The sequence below is a fragment of the Oryx dammah genome, unplaced genomic scaffold, assembly GCF_014754425.2.
Source record: "Oryx dammah isolate SB20612 unplaced genomic scaffold, SCBI_Odam_1.1 HiC_scaffold_20, whole genome shotgun sequence".
Lineage (NCBI taxonomy): Eukaryota > Metazoa > Chordata > Mammalia > Artiodactyla > Bovidae > Oryx > Oryx dammah.
The window spans coordinates 70042450-70069480 of NW_024070204.1; the positions used below are offsets into that span (position 1 = coordinate 70042450).

General features: G+C 41.5%; 1 protein-coding gene across 1 annotated transcript in view; it reads left to right on the forward strand.

The window, feature by feature from the left end:
* Positions 1 to 27031, forward strand: part of SLIT3 (slit guidance ligand 3) — a 729977-nt gene that overhangs the window by 62511 nt on the left and 640435 nt on the right. The window contains exon 3 of the mRNA XM_040262791.1: positions 3231 to 3302. Within this exon, the coding sequence (XP_040118725.1) occupies positions 3231 to 3302 (72 nt within the window). The remainder of the gene's footprint in view (positions 1 to 3230; positions 3303 to 27031) is intronic.

Below are 27031 nucleotides of genomic sequence, written 5' to 3' on the forward strand. Positions count from 1 at the left end.
CTGCACCCCAGTGCTGGGAGCCTGGGTTCGATCCCTGGTCAGGGAACTAGATCCCACATACCACATGCCGTAACTGAGACCCAGCACAGCCAAGGAAATGAAACGGAAAGAACCCGCCTGCCAGTGCAGGAGATGTAGAGACTCAGCCTCACCCTGTGGGCTGGGAAGACGCCCTGGAGGAGGGCATGGCAGCCCACTCCAGCGTTCTCGCCTGGAGAATCCCATGGGCGGGGGAGCCTGGCAGGCTATCGCTCATAGGGTGGCAGAGTCGGACACGACTGAAATGACCTAGCACACACCAGCAAAGTTGGTCTAGGTTCCCAACTAACGGAATCAGCTATATGGTAATGTACTGTAGTAGGTTTATAATAGTTTTCACACATGACAGACAAACAGAAAAAAATAAAACATGTTTAATCTTACAGTATGCTCCTTGAAAAGTACAGTATACAGTGCAGCATCTGGCATACAGCGACTGGCCTCAGGGGAAGGAGCAAGGAGAGTTACTGACGGGAAGAGGGAGAGGAGGGGTATGGTAGAGCTGGAGGACCGTCAGCAACAGGAGGTGGAGGGCACGCTGCCGTTTCCCTCCCGCCTCATGTGACTGGACATACAAACACATGTCCGCACATTTGAAAGTTCACAGCTTGAAGGTTTGTGTGTAAAGAACTTACTATAAAACTGAGCCTGCTAGGGCTTGACCAGAGAGGAGAAGATGTAGGTATCCAACCATCTCTTCTAGTTCCCTTTCTGAAATAAACTGATAGTGTTAGATTGATTAGGACAGAACTAAGAGATTCATCATGGGAGGTTAGAGTTAGATTCCTTTAGAAACCCTGAGGGAATGTGACACTCAGCCACCTTAGTGTTGCTCCTTGTAACAGCTGAGAAGTACTGACAACAAACTCTGTGATGGATTGATTGACAGTAAAAACCCAGCTGAACAAACCCTAGGTAACTCAAATTGCACTGGTCCCCTGTTTAGCAAGAGGCGCTTACTGTGAGTCTATTAGTATTCCAAGGCCCTCCTTGCCATATGGCAGGATGGAAAAGAAAGAGAAGGGAAGGAAAAGGACATTTATTAAGCCTCTGATTGTACTGTAGATCCCGGGCAAGATCATTTATACGCTTTATTCCACTTTTAATCTCACAAGCACTTAGTGTGTGTGTGTGTGTGATTTTACAAATGAGGAAGCTGAGTCTCTGAGAGGTTGACTAGACAGTCCAGTACCACACCATGAGTTGTTAGTGAGAAAGCTGGAAAGGGATTCTCAACCCAATTTGATAAGCACACGACCGGGAGTGAGAGCATACCATGTGGCATTATATGCGTAATTTCTCCTTGGACAAGTCTAAGCTTAGCCTTTCTACTCCTTGGAGCCCATACATTTTAAACGAGGAGCCTATGTGGGGCTAGCCTACAGGGTCAGGAGTAACATCAGTGTGTGAATCACAGTGGATGAGGATTCTGGCCGGCTGTTCATGTGCTGTGCTGTGCTTAGTCACTCAGTTGTGTCCAGCTGTTTGTGACCTCGTGGACTGTAGCCTGCCAGGCTCCTCTGTCCTTGGAGATTCTTCATGCAAGAATAGTGGAGTGGGTAGCCTTACCCTTTTCCAGGGGATCGTCCCAACCCAGGGATTGAACCCAGGTCTCCTGCATTGCAGGTGGATTCTTTACAGTCTGAACCACCAGGGGAGCCCAAGAATATTGGAGTGGGTAGCTGATCCCTTCTCCAAGGGATCTTCCCCAACCCAGGAATCAAACTGGGGTCTCCTGCTTTGCAGGCGGATTCTTTACCAGCTGAGCTACAAGGGAAGCCCCAGCTGTTCAAATTTGAAAATATAAGCTGATTTTCCTAAAAGGGTTTCTTTTGTAGGGTATGTATATGTGTGTATACTATCCTGAATTTTAATTGTTTGCGACAATTTCACAAACATGTAAAATATCATTGAACCCAAAGCAAATACCTCCATCACTCTGGTAGTCAGAAACTTCGTGTGATGCAACACACTGTGATGCAACATCAGTGTGTACCCAAGGTCCTCTTGAGTGTTTTATTCATACACTAAGTCCGTGAAGTAGCTGCTGTGCTGGGAACCTGTGTTAGGGCTGGGACTGTGAAGATGAACAGCAGACCTTACTTTATTTGTTCTTAGGAATTGTGAGGAAGAGGGACTTGGAAATACACACAAAGCCCTGAGGGTTAAGCCTGAGAAGTGCAGGGGGTTATGAAATATCTCAGAGGTGGAGGGCTGGCATGCATGGAGTCATTTTTGAAGTGAAAACCAAGCTTCTCCAAGGCTGCTCTTCCCTCCTTCTGCTTTTCCTTTAGGTGCCTCAGGGCGCCTCTCCTTCTGCCTCATCCAGACGAACATACAGCCCTTTGAAAACTCCACCTTCCAAAGAAACATCTTCAGTCTCAGCTGCATCCTTGCCAAGTCCCATTCGACCACCAGGGGCAGCCCTGGATGGAAACCAGGCAGCCTCATCTCTTCTCTTCCCTACTGTTAAGCTAATTCATTTTAAGCTGCCTTTTTTTTTTTTTTTTAAAGTTTAGGGGAACAAATGTTCCATTGTACATTCAGTTCTCAGGATATGCCACATGCATGAATCAAGCTTTTAATCATCTGCCTGAAGGACTTTGGAGATGGGTAGATTTCGTGACTGGGGAGACCTAGCTTTTGTGACCATCACCTTCACGTTGGGAGCAGACCGGCCCGAGGCACGAGGACTTCCTGGCTCAGGCAGGCACGCCCGACAGTAGCTTCAGCCTCTCTTCGAGGTGACCCAGAGACGGAGTGAGCAGAGAAAGCCCTTTCAATGAAGTATTTTTGAATCTTCGGAGGAGGGAGCTCCAAGGAAAGAGATGCCGAATATATGTGTTTTTTTTTTTTCTTTTATAAGAAGCAGCTTTTACCTCTTCTTTTTCTGTGCAACATCCTGCAGTGCTTAGAGGGGGGAGGACGTTTGCTGAGAACATTCTTAAAATAGAGGCATGGAAACCAATCTGTCAGGTAGAAGTGTGCAGGCGGCGAAACCCTGGTTACCGTGGCACCAAGCTGGGATGTGAAGTATCTTGTCCCACCAGACTGATCCCGGCTGTGGGGGAGGGGTGGGCATCAGAGGGTCACGGGAGGGGCTGAGTGGCCAAGCCCGCGTGGCCCTAAGCCTAGGACGAGAAGCCGTGAGCCTTGTTCTTCCTTGACCATTGCTACCTCTTTGGTTCCAGGCATCTGGAAGACAACCAGGTCAGCGTCATCGAGAGAGGTGCCTTCCAGGATCTGAAGCAGCTGGAGCGATTGTAAGTACACACAGCCCCCTTTCTTGAAAAGCTTTATTTGTTTGTAAATTGGCTTCACTGTGGTCTCTCTAAGGAAAAAAAAAAAAAAAAGAAGCTCCAATGTTTAATAAAATGTTTGCTATTATATTTAGAGCATATTGGATGCCTGTTAAAGAGACACTGACATCCACTTAATCTTTTTTTTCTTTAAAAGAGGCTAGAATTGGCATCTGGAGCTTGTTTTTCTGCCTCCTGGCCTTGAGCTGTCTCTGGGTAGCTGTGCATGGGGCTGGTTCTTGCCCAAGCCTCAGCCTTCCCCCTTCTGGGTGAAGAAGTTCGATGAATATATGTGTGGGATAACCACAGTTGGTTATCCCTGCCGTGGAAGCCAGCATCAGATGCTCCCTATTCCTGTGCAGGGAGGGCAGGCTTCCTCCTCAGGCCCTCTCCTTCAGGCCCCTCTGTCCCACTGTCCTGGGAGAAGACGGACAGGCAGGGGGGCCTGCGCCTCCTCTGAGGGAGCATCAGCCCGTGTCAGGAAGCCCCCATACTTCCAGGAGAGATTGTGTTGCCAGTGGTTTAAAAATAGCCCACTGTTCTGACTCTGGCAGAGGGAGAGAATAGAAGGGAGTGGAGATGGGAGATGGATGGAGCCCCCATTTGTTCTGTTAACGCTTTTGCAGAAAACTCTTGGGTCACCATGATGAGGAGTCTCCTCAGATAGTTGAGTGGGCAGCGTCACCTTTCCTCAGTTAATCACATCTGGCAGCTCATAGCATCTGGATATTTGCTTTGTGCCGTTGAAGAGGGGATTGTCCCCAAGAGCACTCAGTCACGCTGGTGGGCGGCTCTTTCCGTGGTTCCTTCTGTATCCTGGTTGACCTGATATTTCAGCCTCCTTCTTCATTCCTCCAGCTGACCTGGAAGGATCTTCCCAGATTTACCTGTCTTATCTATAGCAGTGGGCCTGCCAACAACTGGTTGCTGCTGCTAAGTCGCTTCAGTCGTGTCTGACTCTGTGCGACCCCATAGGCGGCAGCCCACCAGGCCCTGCCGTCCCTGGGATTCTCCAGCTTTGTCATTCGCCTTCTTTTCCCTTCGAGTCATTCTATCTGGGGTGACCTGAGAAAGGGAAGTGATATTACCCAGCAAAATCCTTACTCCTCACTCTGTGGTATGAACTGTCTCATTGTTTTCCTTCCAGGCCAAAGGTCAACATATGTTCCACTGTTGTTGGTTTGAAAATAGGACATTAATTTCTTACCAGGGAAAATGGATTAAAAAAAAAAAGAATGTTGCCACTGTTTATACCTTTGACAGTGACAGCATTAGTCGCTCAGTTGTGTCCAAGTCTTTGTGACCCCACGGACTGAAGCTCACCACCTCTTCTGTCCATGGAATTCTCCTGGCAAGAATACTGGAGTGAGTTGCCATTCCCTTCTCCAGGGCATATCCCTGACCCAGGCATCAAATGCAGGTCTCCTGCATTTCAGACAAATTCTCTACTATCTTAGCCACCAGGGCTTCATTTCTTAAAATTTTAACTCTTCTCCTTATTTAGACCAAGGGGAAAAAAAATTTTGTTGAACTTGCTTCCTTTGTATGAAATACTCAACATTTATGAGGATGAATAAATACAAAATCCTTTGTCATGAGGCCACTTCTTGCTTATTCTTCTGATTAGAAGTGTAAATAAATTCCCAATTCATTAATATCATGGTTGCTGGGAAGGAACTAATTGAGTACTTTGGACATGCTGGGAATTGGGCCAGTATATTACATACTATCTGTTATTTTATCCCCACAAAATTCCTGTGAGGTGTGATTACCCTCATTTTGTAGATGAAGAAACAGAGGCTGAGGGAGATGAAGCCAGAGGATTGCGAGAGGGAGCCAAGATTCAAAGCCACATCTGTCTGACATCAAAGCCCACCTCCTTTCCTATTTCTGTGCTGCAGACATGAGATGAAGTGTGATCTTTAGCAATGGCCCTGCAAACAGCCTCTCACATACCCACTGAACTCTGGGGATATCAGTGGAATAGTCTAGAAAAGGGCACTTTTCTTTGGCTTGGTGAGTATGGCTGAAACATCTTGCATGTCTGGGGGACTGAGAGGATTACAGGTGTAGGTAAACCTGGCCGTTTCTCTCCTCTGGTGTATTAGGAAGGTTATCTAGCTGTTGTACTAGATAAACACTCAAATTTTATGGCTTACAGGGTGGAAGTTTACTTCTTATTCATAGAAAACCCAGTGTGGGCATTGCTGGTTGCTGGGCTTTTCTTCTCTAAGGGGAGACTTCAAGACAAGGACTCTTTCTGCTTCTCCACTCTGCCATCTCTAAATCTTGGCTTCTGAGCTACCATTATTTGTCTGCGTCAAGCCACTGGACAGGAAAACTGTAGGAAGGGCTGCGAGTGGGAGGTTTCATGGGAAAGAACTGGAAGGAGTATGTATTACTTCTGCTGTTAGATGCCTTGCGTTGAAACTTAGCCATATGGCCACAGGGGAGGCTGAGAAAACCGTTGAGCTATATGTGCTGTAAGTAGAGGAAACAGGCCTAGCGAACAGCCAGACCATCTCTGACTTCTGTTGCAAGTGAGTAGAAAAACACTTGGTCAGGGAGAAGAGTGGAAGTAGAGGCAGCTGGACTAGTGTGCACAGCTGGACAGGTGCCCTCACTGAAAGCCTTTCAGCATCGGGGGGTGTGTGTGTGAGAGAGAGAGAGATGGCTAGTGTGTCTTGATTAGTGATTATCGGGTTTGGGATGTCCAGTCTGCCCCCAGTGTATTTGCTGTTAATAACGGAAGAGGTAGATGGCTGCTCGTGCCATTGCATCCCGAGGCTTTGAAAGAAAGTGTAAGTGAAGTGTTAGTTGCTCAGTGATGTCCAGCTCTTTGTGAGCTAATGGGCTGTAGCCCACCAGGCTCCTCTGGTGTCCGTGGGATTTTCCCACAAGAATACTTGGAATCCACTGAGGTGGATTTCCATTCCCTTCTCCAGGGGATCTTCCCAACTGCTGGCTTAATTTACCTCTGTCTCTGTATTTCATAGTAGAATAATCTTTATTGATCATACTCTAAAAAGGAGGCTGAAAATTGTAACATTTTTGTAATGTTTATTTTCATTTGAGATGGTCATTATTGGTGTAATCTCTTTCAGAGATTACAGGGAAAAGGGAGAGAGTTCTATCCTTCAGGTCTCTGCTGAGAGGAATTCTCTCTTTCTCCATGAAAGGACCCTTGCCCCAGATTGAGTGAGGTGCTCCTTCCCTCATGACTACACATGTTGGTCCGTATCATAGCCTTTATGCCATATTTTAATTTCTTATTTGCCTGATTGTCTATCCCCAGAACTATGAGTATGTTGAATGAGGAATTGCATTCCGTCTAACTGCTACTCTCAAAGCCTTGTGCAAAGCATGACACTAATAGTAAGCACCTGTAGTGCTTACTTATCAAATACAGTGGTTTTGAACCAGTTTTTCCCACCAGAGGACCCTTGGCAATATCTGGAGAGGTCTTTTCTTATTACACCTGCAGGATGCTGATGACATATAATGAGTAGAAGTCAGGAGTTCTGCTGAACATCCTACAATGCTCCCAGAACAAACAATTCTGCTGAACATCCCACAACAGCTCCCAGAACAAAGAATTACCCAGCCCAAAATGTTGTTAGTGCTGAGGTTGAGAATCTCTCTTCTTTTACTATTACGCATCAGATGCTATTTTAGTAATGATATAGGCCATCTCATTTAATCCATGTAACATTATGAGGCTAGAATGGTCACATTCTTGATGTGACAAAATATAAAATTCAAAGCATTGACTAAATATGCTTACTGTAAACCTAACAGCTAGAGCTTGCTTCTGATTTTGAGGAAGTATACAGGATAGGGGAGCAGGTTTTTAAATAAACCCAGGAGAAAACAAGTAAATCCTGTGAACATTCTACAACATAACTACCCTGATCTGATCAAAAAGTCAGTGTTACGAAGGAGATGGGATTTGACTGTTCTACATTAGAAGAAGCTTGGGGTAGAAAAAGTAGGACAACAACTGGGAAGGTCAATGGAGTTTAAGTGTTTGCAGATCTTTGAATTATGCAGAAAGTGATAGTGGTACTGATGTTTATTGCTTTATTAAAGGAAGGATGAATATTATAATCTGTAAGATAGCTATTAAAAAGGATAATTAAAAAAAAAAACTTAGTAGGGGGAGAAATGATACCAAAAAACGTGGCTAATTCAAATAAGGGATAAAGGGAAAGAAAAAGGAACACAGAATAAAATGAGACAAAGAAAATAAATATTAAGATGATGTATTTAAATACGAATATATCATGATTATTTTGTATGACAATGATTAATACTTTAAAAGACACAGATTGTCAGGGTGGATTAAAAGAAAACAATAATTATATGATTCTTATAAAAGAGGAACATTCGGCAAAAAGAGAAAAGGATAGACGATGACACTGTGAAGACACTAACCAGTAGAAGGCTGATGTAGCAAAGTTAACACAGATAAAATGAACTTCAAAACAAGAAACATTAATGGAGGTAAAGAGGGATGTTTCATAATGATAAAGGACTAAATCAATCAGGAAGGTACAGCAAGTCTGCCCTGGACATACTATTATGTGTAGTATGCATATATGTATTAGTTGCTGTCAGTCTCTAAGTTGTGTTCGACTTCTTTGTGACCCCATGAACTATAGCAAGCCGGACTTCCCTGTCCTTTACTATCCCCTGGAATTTGCTCAGACTCATGCCCAGTGAGTCAGTGAGGCCATCCTACCGCCTCATCATCTGTCTCCTTGTTCTCTTGCTGTCAGTCTTTCCCAGCATCAGGGTCTTTTCCAGTCAGTTGGCTCTTTGCATCAGGTGGCCAAAGTGTTGCAGCTCCGGCACCAGTCCTTCCAATGAATATTCAGGACTGATTTCCTTTAAGATGGACTGGTTTGATCTTGCTGTCTAAGAGATTCTTAAGAGTCTTCTCCAGCACCACAGTTTGAAATCATCCATTCTTTGGTGCTCAGCCTTCTTTGTGGTCCAACTCTCACATCCATACCTGACTACTAGAAAAGCCATAGCTTTGGCTTATATAGACCTTGGTAGGCAAAGTGATGTCTCTGCTTTTTAATATACTGTCTAGGTTGGTCCGGAGAAGGCAATGGCACCCCACTCCAGTACTGTTGCCTGGAAAATCCCATGGATGGAGAAGCCTGGTAGGCTGCAGTCCATGGGGTCGCGAAGAGTTGGACATGACTGAGCGACTTCACTTTCACTTTTCACTTTCATGCATTGGAGAAGGAAATGGCAGCCCACTCCAGTGTTCTTGCCTGGAGAATCCCAGGGACGGGGGAGCCTGGTGGACTACTGTCTATGGAGTTGCACAGAGTCAGACATGACTGAAGCGACTTAGCAGCAGCAGCAGCAGGTTGGCCATACCTTTTCTTTCAAGGAGCAAGCATCTTTTAATTTTGTGACTGCAGTCACCATCCACAGTGATTGTGGAGTCCAGGAAAATAACATCTGTCACTGTTTTCCACTTTTTCCCCCATCTATTTTCCATGAAGTGATGGGACTGGATGCCATGATCTTAGTCTTATGAATGTTGAGTTTTAAGCCAGATTTTTCACTCTCCTCTTTTACCTTCATCAAGAGGCTCTTTAGTTCCTCTTTGCTTTCTACCTTGTCTGAAATTGTTGGTATTTCTCCTGGCAACCTTGATTCTAGCTGTGCTTCATCCAGCCTGGCGTTTCGCATAATGTACTCTGCATGTAAGTTAAATAAGCAGGGTGACAATATACATCGTTGATGTACTCCTTTCCCAATTTTGAACCAGTCTGTTGTTCTATATATAGTGCATATTAAAACCATATTCTGAAAATACAGAAAACAAATATTGACAAAATTAAATGGATAAAGAGACAAATTTCTAATCATTTAAGATAAGGTCCTTTAATTGATGAACAGGCAGAGAAAATTATTAGTAACAGTACAGAATATTTTAATGACAAGGTTTACAAACCTGACCTACTTGAAACAAAGAGAACAATCCAACCAGGAAGTGTAGAATAGCCATTTATTCAGATTTGTGTAGAACTTTTATGAAATACTGGTCTGGAAAGCAGGTCTCAACAATTATCAAAGTATTAAAATCATAAGGAGCATTTTCTCTGACCACAGTAGAGATTCAGAAATCAATAACAACAACAACAAAAAAAAAAAACAGTAGGTAGAAATTTTCAAAATATTTAGAAACTGAATGATACTCCTGTAAATAATCTGTGAGTCAAAAAACATTTCACGATGGAAATTGGATATATTTTTTAGAATGTTAATAAACATCCAGTATATCACAAAGTATGGATTGCAGCCAAAGTCATGCCTAGAGGAAAATGTATAGCCTTTAAGCATATTATTTGATTTATGTATAGTACCTATTTTAAATGAAGTAAGATTAAAATCTTTATTAAAATATCTTTATTAAGACGTAAGGAGCATCTCCCTTTCCCTGTGGTAAAGAATCTGCCTGCCAGTGCAGGAAATGCAGAGAGACACAGGTTTGATCCCTGGGTTGGGAAGATGGCCTAGAATAGGAAATGGGAAACCACTCCAGTATTCTTGCCTAGAAAATTCCATGGATGGAGAAGCCTGGTGGGCTACAGTCCATGGGGTCACAAAGAGTTGGATATGACTGAATGACTGTGAACACACACAAGGAACTAGAGAAAGTAGAAGGAAGAAAACGAGTAATAGCAGAAGAATGTGAAATAGAAAACCTTTAAAAAATCAACCTTTCATTCTTGAAAAAATTATAAAAACCAACAAGGCTTATTAGAAAGCAAAAAAGAAGGAAGATTAAATTACTGGTATGCAGGATAAAATGAGGGACATAAGTATGGATTTTCAAAGATTAAAATGATAGTAAGAGCAAATTTTGAAGAACTTTATTTCAAGGATTTTAAAGATTCAGTTCAGTTCAGTCGCTAACTCGTGTCCGACCCTCTGCGACCCCATGAACTGCAGCACGCCAGGCCTCCCTGTCCATCACCAACTCCCGGAGTTCACTCAGACTCACGTCCATCGAGTCGGTGATGCCATCCAGCTATCTCATCCTCGGCCGTCCCCTTCTCCTCCTGCCCCCAATCCCTCCCAGCATCAGAGTCTTTTCCAATGAGTCAACTCTTCGCATGAGGTGGCCAAAGTATTGGAGTTTCAGCTTTAGCATCATTCCTTCCAAAGAAATCCCAGGGCTGATTTCCTTCAGAATGGACTGGTTGGATCTCCTTCCAATCCAAGGAACTCTCAAGAGTCTTCTCCAACACCACAGTTCAAAAGCATCAATTCTTCAGTGCTCAGCTTTCTTCACAGTCCAACTCTCACATCCATACGTGACCACTGGAAAAACCATAGCCTTGACTAGACGGACCTTAGTCGGCAAAGTAATGTCTCTGCCTTTGAATATGCTATCTAGGTTGGTCATAACTTTCCTTCCAAGGAGTAAGTGTCTTTTTTTTTTTTTAATTAATTAATTTATTTATTTTTAATTTTTACTTTACAATTCTGTATTGGTTTTGGCATAGATTGACATAAGTGTCTTTTAATTTCATGGCTGCAGTCACCATCTGCAGTGATCTTGGAGCCCAAAAAAATAAAGTCTGACACTGTTTCCACTGTTTCCCCATCTATTTCCCATGAAGAGATGGGACCGGATGCCATGATCTTCGTTTTCTGAATGTTGAGCTTTAAGCCAACTTTTTCACTCTCCTTTCACTTTCATCAAGAGGCTTTTTAGTTCCTCTTCACTTTCTGCCATAAGGGTGGTGTCATCTGCATATCTGAGGTTATTGATATTTCTCCCGGCAATCTTGATTCCAGCTTGTGTTTCTTCCAGTCCAGCGTTTCTCATGATGTACTCTGCATATAAGTTAAATAAGCAGGGTGACAATATACAGCCTTGACGTACTCCTTTTGCTATTTGGAACCAGTCTGTTGTTCCATGTCCATGTTCTAACTGTTGCTTCCTGACCTGCATACAGATTTCTCAAGAGGCAGGTCAGGTAGTCTTACCAGACCCATCTCTATAAGAATTTTCCACAGTGAGTTGTGATCCACACAGTCAAAGGCTTTGGCATAGTCAATAAAGCAGAAATAGATGTTTTTCTGGAACTCTCTTGCTTTTTTGATGATCCAGCAGATGTTGGCAATTTGATCTCTGGTTTCTCTGCCTTTTCTTTAACCAGCTTAAACATCTGGAAGTTCACAGTTCACGTATTGTTGAAGCCTGGCTTCGAGAATTTTGAGCATTACTTTACTAGCATGTGAGATGAGTGCAATTGTGTAGGAGTTTGAGCATTCTTTGGCATTGCCTTTCTTAGGGATTGGAATGAAAACTGACCTTTTCCAGATCAAACTGAGAAAAGTTGCCAATTTAGAAGGAAGTTTGATTAAATCCAGTTCGTGATAAATACAAACAAATCACGATGTGATAGTACTTGGAGTATTCTGGGTCCTAAAAACTCTTCAAACTAATAAAAACAGGGCTATTTTCCAAAGAAGGGCCTAACGTTGATAAGAAACTTTTGGGAGTAGTCAGTCAGAACAGGAGCAATAGCAGAAACGAAAAGAGACCTGTGTGATGAAAGTGTTAGAAATCACCAGAAGAGGCAGATCTTAGAAAATACAAGACCATGTTTTTCATTAGTTTAACAAAACAAAAACAAACAAAAACCAAAAACACATACACACAAACAGACAAACAGCAACCAAAAAACCCAAAAATGAGCTCTCTAGACTCTTAAAGCTAAAAAGCTATCACTTCCCACCTATCCCTCATAAAACTACAGGGAATTTCTTTCATGTAAGAAGTAAGCAACCAAGAGGATTATGATTGAAGCACATACAAAAATTTTTATAAGAAAACTGAAGAATAAGAAACATAATAATCTCTTTAGAAACAGTGAAAACATGCGAGAAAGAGGTACCCACCCAACAGATGAAAACTGTAATAGGAAATAGTTCAAAACTAGCTACACAAATTTAAGATCTCATAAACTGTAGAAGAACAACATAAATCTGAATTTTTAAAACTTAGATGATTAGAGTAGGATTTGAAAGGAAGGGCAATGAACTCAAGAAACGATTTAGAAATAAAATAAGTCATTTCAAAGTAAATACTGCCAGTACTAAAGAAGAACAAACTTGGAAGAATTACACTATCCAGTTTCAAGACTTACTATAAAGCTTCACTAATCAAGACAGCATGATACTTGTGAAATATTAGTTGTATAAATTAATGGAACAGAATACGTAGCCCAGAAATAGACCCATTCAAAAATAGATGATTTTTGACAAAGGTGCAAAGACATAGGAGAAAAAAATAGTCTTTTCAACAAATGGTGCTGGGGTAATTCGATGTTTATATGCGGAAAATGGAACATAAACAGAAACCTTATATCTTATGCAACATTAATTCACAATGGATCATAGACCTGAATGTAAAATCATATAACTTCTAGAAGAAGACAGGAGAGAAAACATCTACATGACTTGGGTTTGAGGATGAATTTTTCAATGTAATACATGTAAGAAAAAGATTGATCAGTTGAACATTTTTAAAATTAAAAACTTCTGCTCTGAGAAGGGAATTATTACAAAAATGAAGAGATGAATCGCAGACTGGGAGAAAATTTTTGCAAAGCATGTACTAGTAAAGGACTTGTGTATGAATATAAAGAGCTTCCCTGGTGGCTAAGTGGTAGACATTCTGCCTGCCAATGCAAGAGCCACAGGAGATGCAGGTTTGATCCCTGGGTCAGGAAGATCCTCTGGAGGAGGACATGGCAACCCTCTCCAATATTATTGCCCGGAGAATTCCATGGACAGAGGAGCCTGGTGGGCTACAGTCCATTGGGTCCCAAAGAGTTGGATATGACTTAGCAATTCAACAACAACAACAACATACAGAATATACAAAGAACTTTCAAAACTCAGCAGTAAGAAAACACATTCCTACCCACCGAAAAGAAAGATTGACCAAAAGATTTGAAGAGCCATTATACCAAAGATATGCAGATGGAAAATAAGCAGTTAAAACATCGTGAACATTCGTTTTTCAGTCAGTTCAGTCAGTTCAGTCGCTCAGTCGTGTCCAACTCTTTCTGACCTCATGAGTCACAGCACGCCAGGCCTCCCTGTCCATCACCAACTCCCAGAGTTCACCCAGACTCGCGTCCATCGAGTCAGTGATGCCATCCAGCCATCTCATCCTGGGTCGTCCCTTTCTCCTCCTGCCCCCATTCCGTCCCAGCATCAGAGTCTTTTCCAATGAGTCGCCTCTTCGCATGAGGTGGCCAGAGTATGTTAGACAATGAGGTACCACTGCACGTCTGCTAGAATGGCCACAGCGCTGGAAACGACACTGCTAATCACTGCACGAGAGACTCTTGGGTATTCCTGGTGGTAAAGCAAAATGGTGCAGTCACTTTGGAGGACAGTTTAACAGTTCCTTAAAAAGTTAAACACGACTGTATCTTGCAATCCATATCAGTGGTTGCTAGGGGCTTAAGGAGAGGGTGGAGGGTCGAATAGGTGAAGCATGGGGGAGTGGGGACTGTGGATGGGGAACCTGTGCTGTGTGACCCTGAGACAACGGACGCGTGACATAGGCATTGATCAAAACCCAGAGAGTGTGAGAGCACAGAGAGTGAACCGCGGGACTTCCCTGGTGGTCCAGTGGCTAAGACTTCTTTTCCCAATGCAGGGGGCTAGGTTCAATCCCTGGTCAGGGAACTAGATTCCACATGCTGCAACTAAGAGCTCACATGCTGTAATTAAAGATCTTACATGCTGCAATGAAGATGGAAAATCCCACATACCATGTCACAACTAAGACCCAGCAGAGCCAAATAAATTTAAACAAATGAGTGAACCTTAATGCATGCAAATTAAAAATACCATTTAGGAAATTGGAGGATCCCACAATAGGGTACACACTGCGATGAATGTGTGAGTCAACCGCACTGAATGTGATGGGGGGAAGGTGCTGACACAAAGAGATTTTCCTCATTTTGTTGTGATCTACACAAAGGCTTTCGCATAGTCAATGAAGCAGAAGTAGAGTTTTTTTTTTTTTTAATTCCCTTACTTTTTCTATGATCCAACAGATGTTGGCAATTTGATCTGTGGTTCCTCTGCCTTTTCTAAGGACCAGTCAATCCTAAAGGAAATAAATCCTGCATGTTCACTGGAAGGACTATTGCTGAAGCTCCAATATTTTGGCCAGCTGATGGGAAGAGCTGACTTACTGGAAAATACTCTGATGCTGGGAAAGACTGAAGGCAGGAAAAGGGGGCAACAGAAGGTGAGATGGTTGAATGGCCTCACTGACTCATTGGACATGAGTTTGAACAAACTCTGGAAGACAGAAAAGGACAGGGAAGCCTGGTGCGCTGCAGTTCATGGGCTCACAAACAGTTGGACACGGCTTAACACTGAACAACAACAAGCAGATTTGAAATGAGTGGACTCTGTGAGACTACAGTAAAAAGAAAAAGAAAAAAAATAGCACACAAGAACTGTGCCCTAGTCAACAGAGTGATTTCCCACAGAAGTATGGGTGAACAATTTTGGAATCATTACAAAAAATGTGTTGACTTTATTTTTAATTTTTTGAGTTCTGTAGAATTCTTTTTTTAAAATTTTTTTTAATTTTTTGCATTAAATTTTATTTTATTTATTTTTTAATTAATTAATTAATTAATTTTTTTTTAACTTTACAATTCTGTATTGGTTTTGGCATACATTGACATGAATCCACCACGGGTGTACAAAAATGCATAATGTGAGAGTCATGAGCTAAGTTTTCTTTGGGACAATATGAGGACTGCAGCGTGGGGGACAGCACCTCAGGTGGCTCTGAGAAATTACTCCAGAGAGATGGGGGGAGGACAGTATATATGTGATTTTGGTCAAGGGGGAATACGTGCAATCAAACACATTCATTTTTTAGAAAGTTACCCCCGGTCTCATGAAGCTTCTGCTAGTCATGAGAAACAGTCATCACCGTGAAGGATTTTAGTGCTTTTCTAGATAGGAGGAGATACAAGAATTGGGCTCATATAATCATCTCCTGAGAATACCTATTTGAAGACGTGTTCTGCCCGTTTTTCCCTGAGCACAGAGTGCCTCATTTCTGCTCTCCACCCTGAACTCCTTATTGGGTTGCTGAAGGTCAGCAGCTGCAGCAGCACATAATTTAATCCTTGTAGAGGGAGATGGCAAGCACCCGGGGCCAGTGCCAATTTGTGGTTGACACATGTGTATTGGAATTAAACAATGGACGGTGGGGCAGGTTTCTCACTGTTGAAATGAGTGTTTATAGACAAGCAATGGGGAAAGCTGTAATGATCCATGTAGTAATGGATTAGAATTGGAGACATCAGTGTGAACAAATGTTTAACCTAATATGTTGATAGATACTTTCAGTTGATACAGATGGACAGGAAGTATGGGTAATTTGACCAATAAAATAAATTAGCATTAGATTATAACCAAAGTATAAAATAAATATCCATGAGTTCATACTAATATAGATAAATGATTGGCTAAATAAACATATGAGGAGAGATTGCCCACACAAAAGAATTCTAAGCAATTTATGTAGATTTTCTGCCCTCAAGAAGGTGGAGTGTATCTCTTCACTTCTTAAGTGTGGGCTTGCCACAGTGACTTCCTTCAAAAAAGTATGAGAAGAGAGGGGTGGGGAATAGTAATTTTACAGTGAGAAATATGACATACTCCCTTAGCAAGGTGATTGAGGTCCATATCAAAAGTGATGTCATGTTGATAGTATGTGTCTTTGATATGATATAATAAAAATAGCAGTTTACATCTGTGATTTTCATCTCAGAAACCCATCACTCCAGTCTAATGAGAAAAACATCAGACAAATCTCACTTGAGGGCTATTCTAAAACACATGTGAATACAATGCTGTCAAGGTCATCAAAAAGAAGTCAGAAACCTTCACAGCCAAAGGCACTTATGAGTACACAGCAACTAAATGTAATGGGGGCTACCTGGATGGCACCCTAAACAAGAAAAACGACAGAAGTAAAAACTAAGGGACTCTTAAGAAAGTATTGACTTTAGTTAACAATAATGTATCGGTATAAGTTTATTTTGTCCAGTGTACTATAATGAATGTAAGATGTCAATAATAGAGGAAACTAGAAATGAGGTATATGAAATTGCTCTGTACTACCTTCTAAACTTTTGAAAAAGTGAAGATGTTAGTCAATCAGTTGTGTCTGACCCCATGGACTGTAGCCCACCAGGCTCCTCTGATCATAGAGTTATCCAGGCAAGAAAACTGGAGTGGGTAGCCATTCCTTTCTCCAGGGGATCTTCCTGACCCAGGGATTAAACCCATTTCTCTTGCACTGGAGGCAGATTTTTTACTGTCTGAGCCACCAGGTAAACCTAAATCTGTTCTAATATAAAACATTTATTATTTTTTCTCCAAGATGACTATGCCAAACCCTGCTTGAATTACAGATTCATGAGCAAAATAAATCTTACTGTTTTACACCAAAAATCCATTCATGCAGATGTTGAAGGTCAGAGAAGCCTGGCATGCTGCAGTCCATGGGGTCGCAAAGAGTCGGACACAACTGAGCGACTGAACAACAATACTTACGTACATGGAATTCAAGAGAAGATACATGTAATGGATAACACTTTAAGAGAAAAGGAAAATGTAAAGAAGTATTTTTTAAAATCAATAAGAAACAAATAGGGAAGTAAAAAGAATTTAAGGAACAGTGATAGATACAGAAGTCAGTCAAAGAAGTTCTAATACACTTACAATATGAACCTCTGAGGAAGAAAACTAAAGCAATGGAACAAAACTAAACTAATAGTAATGAACATTTTTTTTCAAATAATAGATGATTTGAAGGTACTGAAAGGAAACCAAATGCCTGGAAAATAGTCCCTGCAGGTTTAAAACTAAATATATTTTAAATATAAACTAAATATAGTTTTAAAGTAATAAAACTATTTTGTATTTTGCATTCATTATATTTTATTTTTTTTAAAATATATTTTTGGTTGGAAGATAATTACTTTACAATGTTGTGTTGGTTTCTGCCGTACAACACCTAGAATCAACCATCACTTCAGTTCAGTCGCTCAGTCATGTCCGACTCCTTGCGACCCCATGAATTGCAGCATGCCAGGCCTCCCTGTCAACTACCATCTCCCAGAGTTCACTCAGACTCATGTCCATCGAGTCCGTGATGCCATCCAGCCATCTCATCCTCGGTCGTCCCCTTCTCCTCCTGCCCCCAATCCCTCCCAGCATCAGAGTCCTTTCCAATGAGTCAACTCTTCGCATGAGGTGGCCAAAGTACTGGAGCTTCAGCTTTAGCATCATTCCTTCCGAATCCACCATAAGTATACGTATATCCCCTCCCTTCCGAGAGGCCCTCCCACCTCCACCCCCACCCACCCCTCTAGGTGGTCCCTGGGCTGAGCTCACTGTGTTACACAGTGGCTTTTCACTAGCTGTCTGTTTCACACCTGGTAGTGTTCATATGTCAATACCTCTCTCTCAATTCACCCCACCCTCGCCTTCCACCACTGTGCCTAAAAGTCTGTTCTCTATGTCTGTGTCTCTATTCCTGCTCTGTAAATGGATTTTTTTCTAGAAAAAAGTACCATTTTTTCTAGACTCCATATATAAGTGTTAATATATGATATTTGTTTTTTTCTTTCTGGCTCATCTCACTCTCTATAACAGGCTCTAGGTTCATCCACCTCACTTCAACTGACTCAAATTTGTTCCTTTTTATGGGTGAGTAATATTCCATTGCATGTATATGCCACATCTTTTTTATCCATTCATCTGTCAGTGGACATCTAGGTTGCTTCCATGTCCTAACTATTGTAAGTAGTGCTGCAATGAACACTGGGGTATGTGTGTCTTTTTGAATCATAGTTATCTCAGGGTATATAGGAAAAAAATCTTTGAGGATTCAGTTGATTAGACACTTATAATGAAAACGAAAATCAGATTGCTAGTATATTTTTGACACCAAAGCCAGAGTACAGTTGAATAATTTTTAAGGAAATAAACTGTGAAGCAGAAATTTTGTAAAATGTGAACCATAGCCCTACATATATTCAAAAGTAATGACTACAGGAAAACTATTATGAGCATTTAGGAACTCAGGCATTGTGTTTTTCATGGAGCCTTTCTTAAGAAATCTCCCAGAGAGCAGGTTTCATACAACCGAAAGACTGGTGAGGTGTTGGCTTAGAGGACAGATATCTCTATACTTCCCAAACTCCTGGAAGGTAAGTGGAGACTTGTCCCTGAAGCTTGGAATTCCATGGAATCAGAATGGAAGTGCTCTGCTCTCCATGACCCTCCATCCTGGCCCTCTTCCTCTCTTCTGGCTAAATTGACAGGACTCAAAGAACTTGAAGGAGGCAGAGACACAAAGTGAAAGAATTCCGAGTCCCTGCTGACATGCATGCGGCTGTAACATGAAGAAGTAAATTTCTGTTAGTTCAGAAACAGCAATGTATTTCATCCTGTTAACAGAGTAGATGAAAAAAGTCATTTCATCTCCGTAGATGCAGAAAGAAGTATTTAATGAAATTCAACACCAATTCATGGTTTTAAAGTATTTAGAATAAGAATAAAGTGGAATTTCTTTAAAAAAAAAATCCTAAATCGAGCATCATAGTTAACTGTGAAATATTTAAAGCATTCCTTCTGAGAGGCATCTTTTGTCATGACTCCCATTTAACATTGTATTGGAAATCCTGGTCCTGGCCAGGACTTTAAAAAAAAGGAGAAGGAAAGGTGGAAGAAAAGAGAAAGAATAGGTATAAGGATTAGAATAGAAAATATCAATGGCATGATTAAATACATAGAAAATGCAAAATAATCTACAGATAAACTATCAGGATTCCTAAGTGAATTCCTCAGGTCACTAGACACAGTATCAGTGTACCAAAAATCAGTGTAACGTCTATATACCAACAACAAATAATGAGGAAATTTTTAAAATTATGTGTATAGCAGCATCAAAAAATATCAACTGCCCAGGAATAAATCTAATGAAAGATGTGTGAGGCCTTAACACTGAAAATAGCAAACATTACTGGAAAGAAATGAAAGATGACTCAAATTTATAGAGCAATACATTATGTTCATAGATTGGAAAACGCAATATCTCAGGGCTGACAGTTCTCTCCCAGTTGATATATAGATTTAGGGCAGTTCCAACGCTAACACGTTGTTGTGGAAATTGTGAAAATGATTCTAAAGTTTATATGAAAATGCAATTGGCCAAGAAGAGCCAAGACAGATAGACAACCCAGGTAACAGAAGGTACTTGATTTGTAACAAAGATGGAACTGTGGAACAGCTTGGAATGGATGATCTAATAAATTGTGATAGATTAATTGGATATGGAAAGCAAATTGTCTTGCCCTCTGGCTCATAACATTCACAAAAATCAGTTATACATGAAAGGTAAAATAATAACACTTGTAGAATGTAACGTAGGCTGTCTTCATGGCTTTCGTACTTCTTACGCAGGATACAGAATGCACTAAATTTACAGGAAAAAGGTAGGTAACTTGGACTATATTACAATACGTAACTTTTATTCATCAAAACACCTCACCAACCGAGTGAAAAGGACATGTCAGAGTGGTTAAAGAGACAGTGCCTGTAACTGACAAAACTTACACTGAGAATATATAAAGAATTTCTGCAAACCGGTAAGAAAAGGAAAAATGACTGTAGAAAAGCGGTTAAGAGTTTCAAACAGGTACTTCAAAAAAAAGATGATGTCTGAATGGCCAGTAGTCATGAAAAAATGCTCAATGTGTCATCAGTCTTGAGAGAAATGGAAGATAAACCACAGTGACGTACATCACTCACTCATCAGAATGGGTAGGAACACTTAGAATGATGTGAGACAAACTCCATCCATCATATACTGCTGTGGGACTCGATGCAGTTGGCAGCTCCGGCAGGAGATACGCATGCCCCACCACCCAGTAATCCCGCTCCTGGATTTACATCCCACAAAAAGACGTACGTAGGAACATTCATAGCAGCACTATTCGTAGTAGCCCCAGACCGGAAACAAACCAAATGCTCACCCACGTGAGGAAGAGAAAGTCAACTGAGATACAGTCAGACCATGGGATAGACTGATGGAGAAGGGAAACAACACAGAAAAACCACTGCTACGTGGGGCAACGTGAAGAATCTCAGAAACGGAATGAGTGACAAAAGCAGAAAGCAGAACATAGTAGATATTACTTGATTCCATTTATGTAATCTTCAAGACAGGCAAAAGCAAGCTATGGTATTAAAAATTGGGGTAGTATTTATCCTTGAAGGGTTGTAAATGGAAGGAGACTTTAGGGGGTTTCTGAGGTATATCATCCTCTGTTTCTAGATCTGGGTAGAGGTTTTATGGATCTCTTCACATGGTGAAAATGCTTCAGGCCACACAGTTTTGATTTGGGCACTTCCCTATAAATATGTTACACTTCAAAAACTATTTTAAAAAGAGAATTTGGAGACAGGTGTGTAAGATCAAACTTTAAATACATGGCTCTTAATTGAAATCTGGCTTAGACAAAAGAATGTATAAATTAAAAATTTGGGACAAATGGAGAAATCTGAAACTGGACTGGATGTTGGTTAATGTTAGGGAATTATTAATTTTACTAAGCATGATAATGGTACCCTGGTTAAATAAGAGGATCTCCTTAATTTGGAGGGGCGGGATGCATGCTGAAGTATATAGGGATCCAGTGCCCTGATGTTGATAATTTGAAATGGTTTGGTAAAGAAGACAGACAGAATCAAATATAGCAAATTGAAAACAACTGTTGAATTTAAGTGATAGGTGTATGAATGCTCAAAACACATTTCTCCTTTTCTGTATTTTTAACATTTTCTTGATAAGGAAAAGTTTTAATGTATTTTTTTTTTTTAATAATCATGATCTTTTCACAAAGGAAAAATATCTGAAGCTCAGAAAGTTAAAGTAACTTGCCATACTTGAGATTTGAATCCAGGACTATTCTGAATTCAGGAGCTAGGAAAAAAACAAAAAAATCACAGCTACAAACTGGGAGGAGATTGAGATATTGTATTATTCAGTTTTGTCATTTTGCAGACAAGGAAACAGACCAGAGAACAATTTGACTTCCATGAAATGTTAATTCAGCATGCAGTGTTTGAGGGCTTGAGTTGCCTTGGTATTAGTTCGGTTTTTCCAAAGAGCAAAACAGAAATGGTGCCCTTAGCTCTAACCTAGAGTTCACATTTAATCAGATATGAATTAAATAATTAGATTATATATTTAAATGCATGGGTGTAGAAAAAATATATAGAGAAATTACTGCAAGAACTATTTTATTCCTTGTAGATAGACCTCTGCTTTTCCTACCATCACTAACACGTTATGTCCCTTGAGCTAATCATTTATAGGCTAGACCCTCAAACTGCCCATGAATATGGCTTTTGCTTCATTTGGCCTCATTTGTATCAACATCAAAGCCTGAGCATTGTTATTAACTTAGAATTATGGACCGAGTTTTCTTTGTGAAATGTATCGCCTGGGGTGTCAACACTTAAATCACTCTAAGTCCTTAAAAAGAAAAAAAGAAAAAAAACAGTGTCTGTGTGCGTATAACCTGCCAACAACAGAAAGACCACTGTTGACAGATTTTTGATTGGTTTATGTTATTATTCCTTATTAAAAAACAAACCCAAAACTTCTATCTAGGAATATTTTCTCCATTGTCTCCTTAATAATTACAAGACAGACTCGGGGGAAGCTATAAGACTAAGGAAGTAGGGGGAAAGAAAAGACCCAGTGAAGATTTTCAGAGCTGTTAGAAGGCCCAGGCAAGACTCTTGGCCTGCCTGTGTCACCCAACCCAGCTTGATTCCCTCCACCAAGCTCCCTTTTCTCTAGTTGCATTAAAAGGTCTGGGGTTTCTCAGGTGGCTCTGTGTTAAAGAATCTACTTGCTGATGCAGGAATCATGGGTTCAATCCTTGGGTCAGGAAGATCCCCTGGAGGAGGAAATGGCAACCTACTCCAATATTCTTGCCTGGGAAATCCAATGGACAGAGGAGCCTGGCAGGCTATAGTCCATGGGGTGGCAAAGAGTCAGACATGACTGAGTAACTGAGTATGCATTGAAAGGTCTAAGGCAGAAGAGGAGAAGGTTGTTGGAAGACCTAGACTTAAACCTTTCAGATTGTCATATAGTGAAAGTTGGGGCTGGATCCATGGAGAACAAGACTTAGGAATATAGAGCTAGTGATGGCAGGCATTTCAATAGCTACATAGAAAGAAAGTATAGCCAAGCAGGAAGGAAGCTGAGCCCTCACCTGCTGGCTCACATGTACACAGTGTCTGACCTTGGAGAAATGAATGAACCTCTTTGAGCCTCAGGTGCCTCATTTATAAAACGTCTGAATATGTGCCTCATAGGGCTGTTGCAGAAAACTAAATAGCATGCATGCAAAGAATTCAGGATCGTATCTGGCTTGTCACAAGTGCTCATAAGCGTTTCACTTCAGTCTCTAAACAGGACTGAAACAAAGAAAAAGACTGCTTATGTGGTCCTGGGCAATCTCTAAGACAAAGATTTTCATACTTCCTTTCAGCAACTTCCTCTACCACCTATCCCACTGCAACCACCCACTTCCAGAGGGAGCCTGCAGGCATATTTTCCATCTTGTTATTAGACAGTTTCATGTAACAAGCATTTCCTGAGCTTCTTTGATGCGTGAGTTTGTTAATACTAGAGTTTTTGAGAAGAATACAAGGAAATCTTTGTCCTCAAGGAGCTTGCAGTCTGCTAGGAAGGCAAATGTGTACACTTGTGTCTTTGAACATGGCAAACATTGAAGGTTCGAGAGTATAAAGGAAGTGACCAATTATTGGAGAGGTCAGGGAAAGCTTTACCAAGGAGGCATCACTTGAACCAAGACTTAAAAATCACATAGGAGTATACAACATGATGGGCCTCCCTGGTGGCTTAGTGGTAAAGAATTTGCCTACCAATGTGGGAGACACAGGTTTGATCCCTGGGTCAGGAAGATCTCCTGAAGAAGGAAATGGCAACCTACTCCAGCATTCTTGCCTGGGATATCCCATGGACAGAGGAGCCTGGCAGGCTATGTTCCATGGGGTCACAAAGAGTCGAACATGACTTGGTGATTAAACAGCAACAATAATACATCATGACCGCCAGTTTGGCAAAGAGCGAAGCATCTGGGGTCAGTCAGGGTGAGTTATCTGCTCTCTGGAAGTTTACACAGGCCCTTCATCTGCTAGTTTAGTTAGAGTGAATGTGTGGTAGACACTTAGCCTCATGATTATGAGCTGAAGAGTATGGACTCTAGAGTTAGGATAGATCTGGATTTGAACCTGGGTCAGTCTTCTCATTTCACTTACCAGCTATGGGCCTTGAGAACGTGTTTTAATAGCTCCATACCATCTGTGAGTTGGAGATCATCATTGTTGATTAGAGTTGCCTTTTAAACAGGAGCTTAAGTTGGTGTGAAAAATCAAAATGGAAAATATGCAGAAATATTGATGGTTCTCTCGTGCAAAAACAAGACACTTAGGGACCATTTTGTACTGAGAAATATGATGGACTTCTGGAATCCTCATCACCAAAATGGGCTGACTGTGAGCACGCCGTGAGGACTGAGAGGCGGTTCACATCTCTCATTCAGGGTCATTTGGTAGCACAGGTTCATGGAGAAGAATGGCTGGTAGGACCTTCTGCACCTTATATTTTTCACCTTCTTTAATTTTTGCTGAGTGGCTGCACTTTGTTTGGGCCTCCCTGGTGGCTCAGCTGGTAAAGAATCCACCTGCAATGCAGGAGACCTGGGTTTGATCCCTGGGTTGGAAGATCCCCTGGAGAAGTGAACGGCTACTCACTCCAGTATTCTGGCCTGGAGAATTCCGTGAACTGTATAGTGCATGGGGCTGCAAAGAGTCAGACACGACTGAGCGACTTTCACTTTACACTTTGGTTCACTCACAGGTTAAATGCATAAGTCACATGACTCCATTAACCCACTTCACCAGGGTCTTGTGACATTATCTAGCTGAAATGTTTCACATGGTGTTTGGCCATCTTCAGTCATCCTCCTGGACCTTCCTTCTCTTTCTTCTCTTCATCATCCTCAGAGGCCAAGAGTTGTGAATTAAGAAAGAGAACCATTTGACCAAGTGAACCAAATGGCTGCAGTTTCACTCATTGGCTTTTTGACACCCTGAGGTCATATACCCCAAGCCAAAAACACCACATCTCCTTCCTGTCTTTGGTCTGTCCTCAAAAGTTGTCAAAGCGTGTTTTTTTTTTTTTTTTCCCCCATCTAAAAAGTGAGTTGAATAGTATTTTCGGTCTGATAGGAGAGAGGACATTGTCAAGCACTCTAAACAGGCAAACAGCCAGAACAATGGCAGTTACTACCCTTGTTTCCTATCACGCTGTTCTCGTAGGGGCACGGCCACATCACAGCTTAACGCTGTGCCCACCTCTTCCCCTGAATGCTTTGAGAATCTAAGAGCCAATACTTCAGTTTCATTTGTTGTATTCTCCTTCTTGACATCATACTGTTTGACTAGAATTTTAAAAACACATCTGAAGGATCAATTTTCTCATTTCAAAGTGTAGCAAGGAGAAGTGCTCTAAGTCTGGAAATATGTTAAGCCAAGTTTTGAATCTCAATGCTTATGTCTTCCTGTCTTTGTGTGTGTATGTGGCTTCTCCAAGATGTGGAGGTTCAGAATAAAAATGGTAATTGACCTTTAACGAGAAAGCTGAGAGAACGGCTTCTGTATATTATATGGCTGTGAGCTGGATTTTAAATGTTTGATTAAGTTATTAGAGTGTTTTTGCTTTGGCATAATGTGGTATAAATTTACGACTGCTGGCCAAAGCAGTTAGTCAGAGGAGAAGAATAAATTGTTTTGAGAGGTGCTTCAAAACCTGAATTTTATTCTCTTGGAAAGACAGGGTTATATAAATCATGTAATACAAATGAGAACTTCTGTAATTAAGGTTCTAACTAGGAAGTTCCCTGGGAGCTTTTGAATGGTAATACAAAGAATGGCATTCTAGGATGTTTTCCTTTTTTAAACAAAGTGATACTTTGAGTGTTCTAGTTTATTTTTCGTGGCCCAAAGACCAAACAGCAGGGAATGGGCACATATTAAATATATGTAGTTAAAGAGTGTATCTTTGAGATGTGAGTCCTGGAAGGAGATTGAGAGGCTAAACAAATGTATTAAAAAAACAAAAAGGAATAGTCCCAGGATACCTTTGCTTTATGGTGTTTCAAGTCGTTAGAAGTCTCTGCAGCTACAGCGTGTCTTTACTTGGAGAGTTTCTGTTTGGCCGCAGTTACTCCCTGTGACCGAGTGACTTCCCTCCCTGACAGCCTCTGTGCTTTCAGAGCACGTCCTCCTGCTCCTGTCATTTAGGGAGTCTCTCTGAAGTGGCCACTCCCTGTCTTGGGGGCTCTCCTCTGGCCCTTAGCTTCAGACCTTCTCCCCAAGGTTCTCCCAGCTGTTTCCTCGAAGCCCCTCAAATACTGCTGTATTTATTTGATCTATGTACACACTAGAGAACTTTCTAACGTACAGTGTACAAATATACCATTTGTAATTGATTAAGTAGGGCAGTTGTGGTCATTTCTGGGAAAGTGTACCATCAGCTTCCTCATTGGGAATCTGGGCACGTACCATGACATGGTTTCTATGGGATCAAATGAGATAAATTTGAGACTGCAGCCCTCTGTAGAACTGTAGAGTGCTACCCAGGTTGGATTGCAAAAATGCCCTTTTTCATTGGAGATTGGTTTAGCAATTAGGAGCACAGGCTGTATCCTTGGGCTACTCGCTGGGAATTTCAGGTTCTCCACTGGCCAGCTGTGTAGCCTGAGGCAAGTGCCTGAATCTCTCATCTGGAAAAGAGGGTAATAGAATTACCTGCCTAAGGTATTGAGAGGATTAAATGAAATAATGGCAGCCTTGTGTCTAACAAAGCATCTGACTCAAAACAAAGGAAGTGCTTACTCTACCTGAACTGCTAATTACATCATCATCATTGTGATCAGATTTAAGTGGCAAAATTTAGTTATAGAGTCTTTTCAGAATGAAAACAAGTGGGTGGAAACTTACGTGGATGTTCAGGATGTTCAGCTCTCCCCTCACTCAGGAGTGCTCAAGTCTGGGTCCCACGCATGCTGGCACCCACCCCATCACCTGTGCGGATACTTCATCTCCCCAGCGGCCTCTGTGTCTCATTTACCTGTGTTCTCATAGACTTGCTCTTGCTTGCCCGGGCCCCACCCTTTCCCAAGCTGGTCCCTACTTTCTACAGGGTGGACGCTGTAGCGACAGGACTAACAATGAGAAGCCTGGGGACATGAGTTCAGATAAAGTCCCTGCCGCTCCTCCAGTCTCAGTGTCTCATGTTAAAATGCCCCTTCCAGCCTCTACTTTGTGTGATACCAGAGAGAATTTAGGTTTGGATCTTAGCAAAAAATGAAGATGACTCTTGCTCGAAGCTTTGAGTATCTTGAGACACACCATTACCACCTCCATAGGTTGTGACAAAGTGAAGAAAGGGACTGAGGCGAATGACTGGCATTTTTGATTTT